Source organism: Excalfactoria chinensis, chromosome Z, assembly GCF_039878825.1.
Source record: "Excalfactoria chinensis isolate bCotChi1 chromosome Z, bCotChi1.hap2, whole genome shotgun sequence".
NCBI classification, from domain to species: domain Eukaryota; kingdom Metazoa; phylum Chordata; class Aves; order Galliformes; family Phasianidae; genus Excalfactoria; species Excalfactoria chinensis.
Window position 1 is genome coordinate 73,194,348 of NC_092857.1, and position 12,732 is coordinate 73,207,079.

Sequence of the window (12,732 nt, forward strand, 5' to 3'; positions counted from 1 at the left end):
TTCTATTAGAATGCTAAGTGTATATCATATACATTCCTTAAGTCTACTCCTATTAAATTTTGATGTTAAACAGAAAGGGGAAACCATGCGCAACTAGATTAATTTATCTCCAGGGAATAAGGACACATTAATAATTGAGATAATGTTTTCGTATATGTTGGAATCGAGTTTGCCTTTTCAATCCCTTATTAGAAAACACATTAGGGGAAAATTATCTCACTCTCATCAGTAGGACCTAATTGCTGAGAAAGTCTCTGTTTTCTTTGAAATAACAAAAGGATTGTTCTCATTACTTCAAAATGAAAAAATAAAATAAAATAAAAATCCAAAATATTATCAAGCAGCACTGGAATAAATGTCTGTGTTACCAAAGGGAGTGTTTACTTAATACACCCAGCCCTGTTTTTGTTTTAAACAAATCAGAGTTTATTGTATTTTTATAAAATACAAGCAAACTCTGGATTGGGTAGAAGTGGGCCAAAGGGGAAAAAAGAGCCGCAACTAAAAATGACTAATATTTTTGGCTTTCTGAAGGGCAGATCTTTTTGTAAGCTATAAAAAATCATCTTGGCTGATTGCTAGAAAACTCTATAATTTCCCATGAACACCCATAGGTGTCAAGGCCTTTTGTGAGGTAATGGAACGGTATGTAATTCACTCTGAGTTGTTGTACATTATGCGATATGGATTACATACAAAGCAAACACTGAGTGCATGGTGGGAACGCTTGTGCAGACAGACTAAAGCATATTTCCATAGTGTTGAACTATACATCAAATGCAGTGTTTTCTTGATGTTTCCCACAACAAAGAGAACTGAAAAAAAAAAAAAAATAAAAAGAAAAAGCCGCCAGATTAGTAACTATGTTTGAAAGTCTTTGTGATTCTGTTTATCTGGCGTACGCTGAAAAACAGAGCTGTAAATGAAAACAAATACCTACCAACTTTACTTTGAAATGCAGCGACAAAGAAAATATGTTAGAAAGCCGTTTACAATACTAAGAAAAACTATCTATGTCCATGAGGTCCATCAAGACCTACAGCTGAATAACAGACCTGTAGTCATACTGGTATTCGTAGCCATATTGGGCAGATTCATGGAGAATTTACTGCAGTCACAGCTTAAAGAGGGACAACAGCAAGAAACTCCTTTAACACTTCCAGTGACTTAATCCACACTCCTACACCATATAGAATAAAAGAATACCGGCTATTCAAATGCGTACTTTCTATTGCTTTTATTTATTTTCATAGCTCAGCTTTGTAAACCCCCACACACTTTCTGCTGACTTTATTTAACTATGTTTTTCCTTTATTAAACATTACTTCTCTGATAGATAAAACATACTGAATTGAAAGTCAAAATAAATAAGGAATGGCCAAAGCTTTATGTTTAGCTAATGCTTGGGGTATGTTATTCTTTGCTAACAATTTTTGGCATTAGCAGAAATAATCTGAGGCCGTGAGCTGCCTATGAAACTTCCCCTCTAAAAAACTAAATTGAATTCTTATTTTGAAGATAAATCACTTAAAATACACACACACTCTCACTTTTTGCTAGCCAGCAGGAAATCTGTGTTGTCTGTTAAGAACTGAAGACCAAACCCATGCAAAAACTCAGCGGACACTCACTGGTGGCCTGAGTCTGGATATCTTATTTTTTCTTGAGGTCTTTTTCTTCTCTGCTTTTGGTGATTTCCCACAGACACTTCCCACACCCCATCCCAACTCCTCCCTTGACTGCTTTCAACAGTCTTTAAGCTAACCTGAAATCAGGCAATTTTTGCCCATTAAAAAAACACCAATATTTGTAACTTAACTTGCATACAATTGAATCATATGGAATTAATCTAATTTTTAATGGACAACGTCAGTAGTTAAAATTAATAAGCAATCCTCTGACTCCGTTTATTTCTCTGAATTTCAATAGTTTATGTAAGTCAGTGATCTGGCAAGTTTATTTTATTACTTAGCATTCTCATAACTAAAGTAGTTTAAAGCAGCTTAAGCATGATAAAACTTCAAAGTCATTATAAAGTTACACTAAAAGAAGGAAAAAGAAAGAAAGATTGACAACAAAATAATGCTCTCGTTGTAATAATTGGGCTTTGTCAGAAACAGATGTAAGCCCAATTTAATAACAGCCAGTATAACAGAGGAATACCATCTCTTCAGAAAGCAGCAAAAAAGCCCATTCCAAGACACACAGCATTTCATGGAGTACCTTTAGGTGTGCACCAGGACAGATCTTTTGCACTCTAATGCGAAACATTCTCTTTTGCCACAGTGACTCATTTGAGCAAATACTTCAAGGCAACCCCCTGATGTGTTATTACTATTCATCTGCACAGAGGAATTTCATAGGAGTTCCAGCTAATGGAAACAGGTCATGTATGCCAGGTAGCATGAAAAACAGAAAATGAAGAAAAAAAAGAGATGGTTGTCAGTCCCAAAGAACTGACCATCTCAACATGCACAGGTTTTCCATGAATGAGTACCACACAAAACCAGCTTCACAACATCAAATTTCTTTTGAGCATCCATTCCCTTTCACTCGCACCCACTAAAGGCAATAGAAGATGTCCTGCTATCTTTGTGGATTTCTTGCATGTGCCCTGGTTTCCTGAAGGTTCTGACTTGGTCTAAGTGGGTAAATGCCACCTGCAGACCTATAGGCACACTCCTACTGCCTCTTCGTGGCAGCCGCTCTGACAGTGAATTACTGTGGCTATGGAGAACTTAACTAAGAAATAACTCCTGCCAGGACAAAGCAGAGAATTGATGGCAAAAGGCCAGGTAGACAGGAGGCTGCTCTTAGAAATTAGAAGTATTGATACACACAAGGACTGCACTTGTTCCCCATTATCTGTGAGGCTTGTGCATAATACCATCTCTTTTCTCTTAGTTAACCATACAACATTATCAGCATCCATGCACTAACTACTCTCAGCATGGGAATCCAGCACTCTGTGGGACACAGTGTGCATGGCCACGACCAGTAAAGGCCACCATTGTCCCTTTGTGGTCAAAGGAACACGAAGGAGGTTGTATGAGCTCTTCTGCCAAACCACAGCAGATTATTTAGCGTTCATTGTGAAACAAACCAACCCACCACAGCCTGAACACGGCAGCTATCACCATTTCCCTCGCTAAGATGGTGACAAACAGAAATACACGTAAGTGTCAGAAGCATCTCTAGGAGAACCCACGGCCAGCACGGGGCTGCAGGAGGGCTGGGCTGTGAGCAAGCAGGCATGCCTGGAGGTGCAGCAGCTCCATGCACTGCCTGCAGACTGCGCTGGGGCACAGCACGTGTCCTCACCCACACACCCAGGTGATGCACATGGCTGGAACAGCGGACTGGCAGCTCTGGCAGCTCCTGCCTCTCAGATGATAACAGCAGAACTACTATGTGCTGCAACCCCCAGCCATAGCTCCTTGCTCTGAGCCACAGCACCTGCCTCGACTGGCTCTGCCATGTGTGCTATGGAGTTCTGAAGGTGCCAATGGCTTTCTGGGTGCCATCAGCAGGTCAAGACTTTTGGCTACATTTCCAAACCCGCTGGGTTAGCAGACTTACACTGTTGATCTGTTTTCCTCTGCTTTCACTCCGTAAAACTACAGTTACACTCTGTTTCCAAACAGGCATCTCTACAAGGAACAAAGGCAGTGACTTACTTCCCAGAGGTGCTGAGTGTTCCTGATGGCTCCTGCTTGGACCTTCTCCGGCAGTAGCAGGACGCCCTGGAAGGGCCCAATCCAGGTGCCTTGCTGGATGCGCTGTGCTGCACAGATGCCGTAGGCCAGGCCAGGCACGGTGCTGGTGCAAAGGCAGACCTCACGTGGAAGGTCTCGAAGCCACTCGGGGATCTCTGGTGGTGGGGCAGCTGCAGCTGCACTGCTTGTGCCCACCAGGCGCCGCAGGGAGTGCAGCGGGCCATGCATGGGGCACTCGCCGTTGCGGTTGTCGGCACACATGTCGCACCCTGCGGGCAGAGGGAAGCTGTTAGCACAGTGCTGACAAGTCCCACCCCACAGCCCACATCACGCTGTGCCCCTTGGCGCGCTGCAGTGGCCGTCCCCTGCTTTGCCAGGCCACCACAATCAGGTTTTACTTTCTGGGTAGCAAAACATCTGCGCAAGCCACACCGTTGCGTTTCACCCTGACATGCACCAACAATAACGCCTGGCAAGTGCCTTCCAAATGCCTGGCCACAGCTTGGTTTGATTGGAACAGGATTTAATTTCAGCCTTTTTGTAGAAGAACATTCTCTCTGATTTTTACAGAGTGGACATCTGAATGCGTGTCTGTTTAGAGCAGGACTTCATGAATGGCGAACAGGAGCGTACGCAGACATTTGCTTTCTCATAACCACGTCTAATCTCGGCATTAATATCTTATGGCAAATATCATCTCTCCTTGTCACATGCATGGAAAATGTGCTTGGCCCAGAGGGTCTCTGCCTGCTGCATACAGAGGGACGCGGTTAGGTGGGCAGTTTTGGCACTATGCGGATGACTGGACTGGTTGATCCTGCAGGTCTTTTCCAACGCTAATGATTCTGCATGCAGGCTCTGAGCAGCTCGCCTGGCTTGGTGAGCAGCTCTGAAGAAGAAAGATGGTTTTTACAAAGACGTTAATTTCCCTAACTGCGTGACTAACGGATGATGGTTGCTCTATTTTGGGAAGATCCAACTGCGATTTTTCTTTTCTGAGCGAAGGAAATTTTGGTAAATTGTTTCCGTTACACACTGTTGAACATGCCATGAATGCACCACTTCCAGGAAAATGTTTCATGCTCGGGAAACCCATTTCTCCAGAGGTATGCTGAGTTAACACAACAATAAATCTATTGAAGTAGGTTACTCTCTTCCATACATTTCACTTCTGTATTACTGGAAAAGTTTCCGTACAAATTTATTCCAGAAATGCAAATAAATAGGGAAAACAGCAACTATACTGTAGTACTGCCATGGCAGTTCCTATTTCTTTTCTCTCGTAGCTTGACACCCAGCTTTACACAAGTGCAGTGCAGATCTTGCTGTGGGAGCAGATGCTCTGAGCCGCAGCCCCGTGCTGGCTGATGGCTGTGGTCACAGCTCCAGCTCCCAGCAGGAGCAATGCAGCTATGCCTCACCCCACGGTGGGCACACTTGTGCTGGGCAGGCCTTCTCCTCCCTTCACAGCCCTCAGAAGGGAACCTTCCTCTGCTCAGTAAAAGCTGACAAAGAACTCTGAAAGCTGTGTGTTTAAGCTGCAGCCTCTGCTTGTGTTCTCAAATTTTAGACAGGCTTTTTAAGCCCTGTTCCCCATCCACCTCTCTGACACAAAAATCGCTGAGTTTGGAACTGTGTCACTGTTGGGAAGCTATACATGGAAGCTTGTTTTCTGAGGGTCTGCTATGCCTTCCTGTGAGTCCCTTAGAGGGGCACAGATCTGTACTCCGTGGTAGCTCTGCACACTGCAGCCCACAGGAGCCCAGCTCAGCAGTACAACGCTAGGTGTAGCCTTGCAGGACACCAGCCTGCACCAAACACCGCTGCATGGTGCTGGAGCTGTTTATTAAGGAAATACCCCACTGCATGAGACCCTTCTGTGGGGTTAAGCCACTGCTGCAGCATGGGTTGCATGCTTGGCCACATCAGATAGGGGTGGCTGGAGGCTGAAGTTGGCAGGATCCTGGGGACAAGGTTCTGGCAAGTTCTGAGAGAAGTTTGCTATGCAGCCAATGTTCCTACAGCCATCCCTAGGCTTGATGGATAAAAGGCAGCACACACATGTTGGGGGCTCGAGGTTGTTTCCGCAGTTAATTTGGAAATGGAAGTATCAGCACCACGTCTTTCTTTCCTTCTCAGAATCCCATGACCAAGCAGCTGTGTGTTTTGGGCATTTCCAAAGACCTCAAAGGTGGCAACAAAATTGATCACATCCAGAGCATGCAGGAGGAGATTCCACATGGGAAAACAAAACAAAACAAAACAAGACGGCATCTGAGCACACTTTAAATTAATCTTGCATGTTACCGTGCAAGTTAAGAGTGAAAATGTGGGGCAGAAAAAGTGAGGGCTTACTGGGAGGATGCCTAACCACGACGTCCATTAGCAGCCAGGGCAGGCCCTTCGATGCAGTCTGCCCATGCTTCTTGGCTATCTTAACACACATAATTCTCCTTCCTGGTGCCCAGTTACCAGGGGCTGTTTTGGAGACACTGAGTCCCTGTAGCAACAGACACTGGACATGCAAAGGCTTCTTCGTGACTCCATTCAGGCCACTTTGGTGTCATTTCCCTACATCCTACTTCCAGACATGCAAATACTTTCAGGCACACGACTTGTAGTAACTGCCCATGACGAGGATTTCTTCACTTCTTTCTGACAAGATGAGCTGATAAAACATTTTATTTCTACATCTTAGTGAAAAGAGATTAAGAAATCAAAGAGGAGTGTAAACAAACTCCATGTCACTGTCATTTACCCTTGCAGAAAGTCACACATAGTGCTATTTATTTTCTGCTGTCCAAAAACACTGGTAACGTCTTAATGCTTGGCAGCTGCAGTATCTTATCTCCTGCTGTGCTCCTTTCCCTCTGTCCTGCCAAAGCTGAAGGTTTGGAAAATGGGACATCTTCTCAAACTGCTTTGGCTTGTGTCTTGTTGATGAGAAGGAGGGAGCCTGCCTTTCAGTACTGAATTTCTTCTGAGTTGCGTGGTTCATACAGATCAAGTTCTTATTTAATTTTAAAAATAATAAATAAAAAATAAATAAGCACTACAAGGACTGGGAGCCCTGCAAGGCTCAGTTTACTTTGCTTCAATAAAAAGCCAGTGCACCTCTTTTCTGTGCCTTGCCTAACAATGCATGGAAGGCTGTGATGCAGATGCACTTTCTGTAGTGCCATACCAGCCATTTAAGGGCAGTCTGCTTGCAGAACCCCAGTGCATGGACTGCTTTGCCCCCCGGGACAACAGAAGGAAGTCCTTTATGAGAGCAGACTTGGTCTTGCTCACATTCTCACAAGAAGGATCAGGAGTGTCCCCTGCGAATAGCACAAAGTAGCACATAGTGTGGAAAAGAAAAAGGATTCTGGGCTGTTTTCTGAGACAGGGCTGTGACCCCTGCAAGAGTCTGCAAACTGGAGGGCAAGATCCACGGGAGTATGAAGCTCACCTGGAAGGATGTGGTGGGGATTGGTGGAACACGTGTGAGCTCTGCATCGGAGTAGCACACAGTGCAGTGTGAGCACAGGCCTTGTCTGAGGGCCGCACTCTGCTGGCTAACGGAGATACACGTTCGAGGTTCAGATCAAGAAACAAAGTAAGAAATGGGAGAAAACTGAGGGATCTGCTGCAAATGGAAAAAGTGAGGAGGGCTGCCGTCAGAGCAGGGTGTCTCCTGATAAAAGGTCACTGGAAATGCAGTACTGCAGGCCTGAGTGCAGCCAGGCTGTATGGAAGGAGATCAGTTCCTCACTGTATAGCTTCGTGGCCTATAGATATGAGGATTAAGGCAAGGAAGAAGGAAGGAAGGAAGGAAAAAGAAAAAAGAAAAAGAAAAAGAAAAAGAAGAAAAAAGAAAGAAAAAGATTTCCTAGTGGAGCTGTTTGGTATGGCTCTTCTGGGTAGAGCAGTGCAGTATGTTATCATTTATTTGGCTCCATAAAAATGAGCACAGCGTAATGCCAGCACCATAACTCTGTGAGTACACTTACACAAGTGCTGGAGCTAAGCAAAAGGGAAAGCACAAACTGTTGCCCCCCAAAATACAATTCTAAACATTCCTGTACCTAAACAGCACTGCTAGAACATACCCTAAAGGAAATCTGAAAGGAGAAAGCTTTTGTCAGAACAAGATAGAGCCCAACACAGCGCTTAAACCAGCAAACCAGCTGTAACAATAAATGGAAGAAATACATTTTTGTCTCGGCAATAATCCGCTTCAAAGGTGCAGTTACACTGGATACCTGCAGTTTGCTGGTATTTAAAGAAGAACGGCCTCTGACCCCCTGCTTCATAACTCACTGCAAGCACACAGGTATCCAGTGCAAGTGGCCATCATTTCACACCATGCCGCTCCTCATGAGCATAAATCACCGCCGCCAGCGCTGCGTCCTTGGCCGGGCCCAGGTACCCAGCGGGGAGGAGGTGGCTGGGCGAGGCCGGACCCCCCATCTCCTGAGGGTCCCTGCAGATCACGCCCCTCTGTGCCTCAGTTTCCTCACTACGCGCTGACAGTAACCTCTTTTTACTGTTGCAATGAGAAATTAATCGCGGTTTCGCACATGTTCTGAGCCTGCCTCACGAGAGCCGAGTCTTCGCCCTTCCTTTCGGGGTACCCAACGCAGACATCCCGTCCCTTTCGGATCCCTTTCTCGGTAGTTGCTTGCACGGGCTACGAGAGGGTCCTGCAGCCTCAGGGTAGCGGTTCACTCTCCGGCGAGCCCCGAACGGCTCCGCCGCGGCGACGCCTCGACCCCCCGCCGGCTCCCCCGCCTGTCCCCTCTGCCGCCCCGAGCCAGACCAGCGAAGCGCCCTCCCGGGACGGTTCTCCCTCCCGAGGGCTGCCACGTCCCGGCCACACGGCGCGGCCACCGCGCTGCCGCTCCGAAGCGGAACCGCAGCTCGGCCCGAGCTCCGCCGCGGGGTTGTGGGTCGGGGGAGTCGGCGGAGCGGGTCTGGGGTTGTTCTGCCTTTGGAGAGGCGGGTGGGGGGCTGGCTGGGGAGGAGGGCTTGTTTTTCTCTGCCTTCGATTGAACGTTTGAATGAATTAAATTTCCGTGTCAGGTATAAGGAGGGTAGGAGAATATTGTGTGTAGATAAACCTTGCCACCCCCTGCCCCTGAGAGACCCCCATATACAATGTAGAGATGATGAATAGGTTCTGGGAGAGGAGATCGAAGTTCAGTCCGCACCAGCTCCACTCTCTCCTACAAAACTATAGGGCAATTAATTGTGGCTTGTCCCCTCATCCTTCATCTCCTGGTGGCACATATCGATGGAGATTACTGCTGATGGACCATTTTATCACCCTAAATAAACAGTCACCACCTTCCCTAACCTCAATCTAATATATGGCTATCTGCTATATTTAAGGGTGCTGGGTAACTAATGATGTAAAACAGCTAAATCATACAGGTTACCAGCAGCCTGGAGAAAACATTCGAACAGCCCTGGCGCCGAGCGGCTTCTCCGTACACCTCGATACGGAACGAGACCGCTGACGCGGCTGATGCCCGTGCATCAGCCGTTCACTACCGCAGCACGCTGGTGGGCAGCAGTCCCGCAACGGCCGCCTGTCCTCTGCCGGCAGCCCGGCACCCCCACCCCCGTGGGTCGGTCCCCCGCACCGTCGGGAAACGTCTTTCCGAACTTGGAGCTCGGAGAAAAGCGATCCCCGTCCTCCCGCAGCGTTATCGGGCTTTTAACAAGGCTCCCTACGAGGCAAGGCTGCAGGGCCCTCACCGGCGCTGTGTTAGTTCCTTAAACACGCGTTCAATTGAACGCATTTCCACGCTGACGATTCTCCCGCAGCTCCCCGGTCGGCCTCGCCCCCCGCTCCGCTCCGTGCCCGCGGGTACCGCGGCGGGGCTGTATGTCCGCAGCCGGCGGGGACGGGGCGGGGGAGGTTCCCCTGTGCGGAGCGGGGAGGGGGGTCACAAGAGGGGAAAGGGGATGCCCGGAGTTGGGCGTCTGGCAGAGACGGGGGCTCGGGGCGCTCGCTGGCAGCATCTCGCCGCGGCCGCTGGGATGAGCGGCAGAGGGGCAGCCCGCGGTGGGGGCCCTGCCGCTGGGGAGAGGGTCGGGGTCGCGGGTGACCCCGTTCCCGCCGGCCGCGGAGCGCCGAGAGCGGACAGCGAGGAGAGCTCGGGCGGAGGCCGATCGTTCCTGATCTCCCCTGCAGCGCAGACCGCTCTTCCCTCCGAGCGGCACCACCGGAGCGGGGTGCGCCCTGGGGCAGAGCCACGTCCGCTCCTCGTGCCACCAACACCCGGGGACCCGCATCAGGGCCGGCGCCGAGCAGCTCTGCCTTTTCCACGAGCGTGTGCGTGCGAGCGAGTGGCACCGCGAGATTCCCTCACTCCTTCTTCACTCTCAAGTTGCTTTCTCTTGATTTTTAAGAACGCGTGTGCTCGAAGCGAGCACACCTGGCCTCACAAGGTTGTACCGCTCACGCCGAAAGCTTTGCGCAAAGACGGTCGAACCGGTGTTAGAATGAAAGCTGCCCAGCGAGCCAGTCCGGCGGCGAGAGGTTTGGATCCCTCGGCAGAGAAGGGAGAGTTCCGCCCGGCAACTCCCGGTGCCGCCTTGCCCTGGAAGCCACCTTCAGTATCGCGACTGGGGGAGAAACGGTGCAGACATCGCCGCCGGTTCTGCAGCACGTTGTTATTCCGATCATTCCCTAAAAACGCTCCCTCCAAATCCCTTTTTATCTTCCTTTCTCTTTTTAAAAGCCTTTATCTTACAGATTTACAGAGCTGCCCGTGGAAGTGAAACTCTAATTGTCTCAAAAATTCAGCTGGCGACTAGAAAGTGGATTTCAGATTGCATTAAGTGCATATAATTTATGAGATCACGTTGTAGGCACCCCACAACAGAAAATACACAAATACATTTCGCTACAGGGTAACACTCAGCACAAAGAAATCGCTTAAAACAAAGTTGGTGCCCAAAGTGTGAAGATTTGCAGTGCTAGGAGGGAACAGGAGTGCCCACCAAACAGACTCTGCACCAACTTTCCTTCTGCTCTTCAAGGCTTACGCACCACGATTAGGACCACGCCAGCACCCACGCGGGGTACATAGCACACGACCGAGCTCCACGGAAACTTTCAGAACAAACTCCGCATCCGAACTGAAATGAAACGAATACGCGTTCTGCTGGGATCCGAGTGCTCCTTGTCTGCTCGGCAGCCACCCTTAAACAGACATTTCAGGGAACAGGGATGGCAGAAATAAAGAATTTTAGGAAACACCGGATAAGAGAGGGAGGTTGATGCAATTTAATGAAGGTCTACAGGGCGAGGCCGTGGACCAGTGCTTGAACAGGATAACCCGCGTGCTCGCGAAGGTAAGCATTGCATTCGGTGAATTAATAAAGTTCATCGGTTATTTTCAGCCCACGAATTTCCTCTGTCTCGGAGGACGGGCAGAGAAAGCAACAAGGGATGAGCAAAATCAACTTCAAAAGTCCCGAACCTGCAGTAGATGCCGATGTTTAAGAACTGGGGTGTCCCCACCCTTCCAAAAGCAAAACAAAACGAACACGCGGCCTCGAAAAGCAGGCAAACAAAACCAAAATCGAAACAACCAGCTGTAATTAGCAAAGGGATTAAAGATTTCCTAGCCACCAAGCGCTCAGCGAGTTCTAACACTCGGGCAGACGACGTTTTCTCCTCCAGGAAAGCCGCTTTCCATACTCAGTGACGGCGTCCTGCTTTACAGCGAGCATGAAAACTAAAACTAGCGAGGTGTTAACGAGGACTGAAAGGAAAATGATACTCCGAGATAAGAGGGAGGGAAACTTTGCCCTGCTCCATCTGACTGAAGCTGCAACTTTTGTCCTGCCCAGCTCGGAGCAGGAATTGATTTCAGGGGATGTTTCGAGGCCCAGGCTCTCCGGGCAGGAGCCGAGTGGTACAAACAAGGCGAGTAAGCGCCGGGTGAATGGCAAACTCCTCCGTTTGTGGAACTACGTCCCTAGCAGCCCTGCTAGAGAAACCGACCGCGCGAGAGTCCTTCTGACGCAGCCTGCCTGCCGAAGAAGGAGCCGGCCCTCCGCCACGAAGGTGGTCCCCCCGGGGCTGCAGCACCTCATCCCGACAGCGCGGCCACCGACGCTCACCCGGCGCCGGGAAGAGGCGGCAGGCGGGGGTGCTCCCTCGGGAGCGCAGTGCGGGCGGAGTGCCGGCCCGCGGCGGGGAACGGCGGCGACGGGGCGCCGGGAAGCGCGAAGGGAGGGGGGGGGGGAGCCGGTACGTACGGTTGTTGGGGTCGCTGGTGTGCTGGTTGAGGGGGATGATCTCCATGCGCTGCTGCCCGTACAGGTAGTAGTCCAGCTCCTCGGCCGAGCAGCGAAAGCGGGCGGAAGAGCGCTCGCCGCATTTGCTGCCGCCGACGGCCCCGCACAAGTCCTTGCCCTGTAAGGGAGCGGGCGCTCCCCCGGCCGTGGGCTCGGAGCTCTGCAGCGGGGCGAAGACCGGCAGCTGGGTGACCGGCAGCGCGGTCAGGCCGGCCAGGGACGCGGCCGCCGCGGCGACGCAGGACGAGGTCGATGAGGAAGACGGAGTGGACGAGGACGAGGAGGCAGAGGAGAGCGAGGCCGGGCGCTGGCGGAGGCTGTCAGCCGGGGGCTCGGCTCTCTCGGGCGGCTGGAGCTGGGCGAGGGCCCCGCTGCTCTTGAGCTGGCCGCTCTGCGGGAAGAGCTGCTGCCAGTGCTGCAGATAGGCAGGATCCACCTTCAGGAACGCGGAGCCGCCGGGGTCGCCGGGCTTCAGCATCGCGCTGCCTGAAGGAGCGGGGAAGAAGCGGAGAGCAGACGTGAGACCCCCCGCCCCGCCCCGGCCCACGCATGAGCTCCCCGCGCTAGGCTGCGGGAGCGCCTCTGCCACGCTCCCCCGCGGGGCCGGCGGGGGGGACGCGCGGAGCGAAGCGGCGAAGCCTGGGCGGGGGGCAGCGGCCGGGGAGCCGGAGCCGCCCCGGAGCTCCTGTGCCAGCGGCAGCCGCGCACGCGGCGTCTT

The 12,732-nt window shown here is 50.7% G+C and overlaps 1 protein-coding gene across 1 annotated transcript in view; it reads right to left on the reverse strand.

Moving 5' to 3' along the window:
- PRDM6 (PR/SET domain 6) overlaps positions 1 to 12,492 on the reverse strand; it is a 68,428-nt gene extending 55,936 nt beyond the window's left edge. The window contains exons 1-2 of the mRNA XM_072360282.1: positions 11,976 to 12,492; positions 3,678 to 3,985 (exon numbers count right to left, since the gene is read on the reverse strand). Coding sequence (XP_072216383.1) covers positions 3,678 to 3,985; positions 11,976 to 12,492 — 825 coding nt within the window. The remainder of the gene's footprint in view (positions 1 to 3,677; positions 3,986 to 11,975) is intronic.
- Between the last annotated feature and the right edge of the window lie 240 nt (positions 12,493 to 12,732).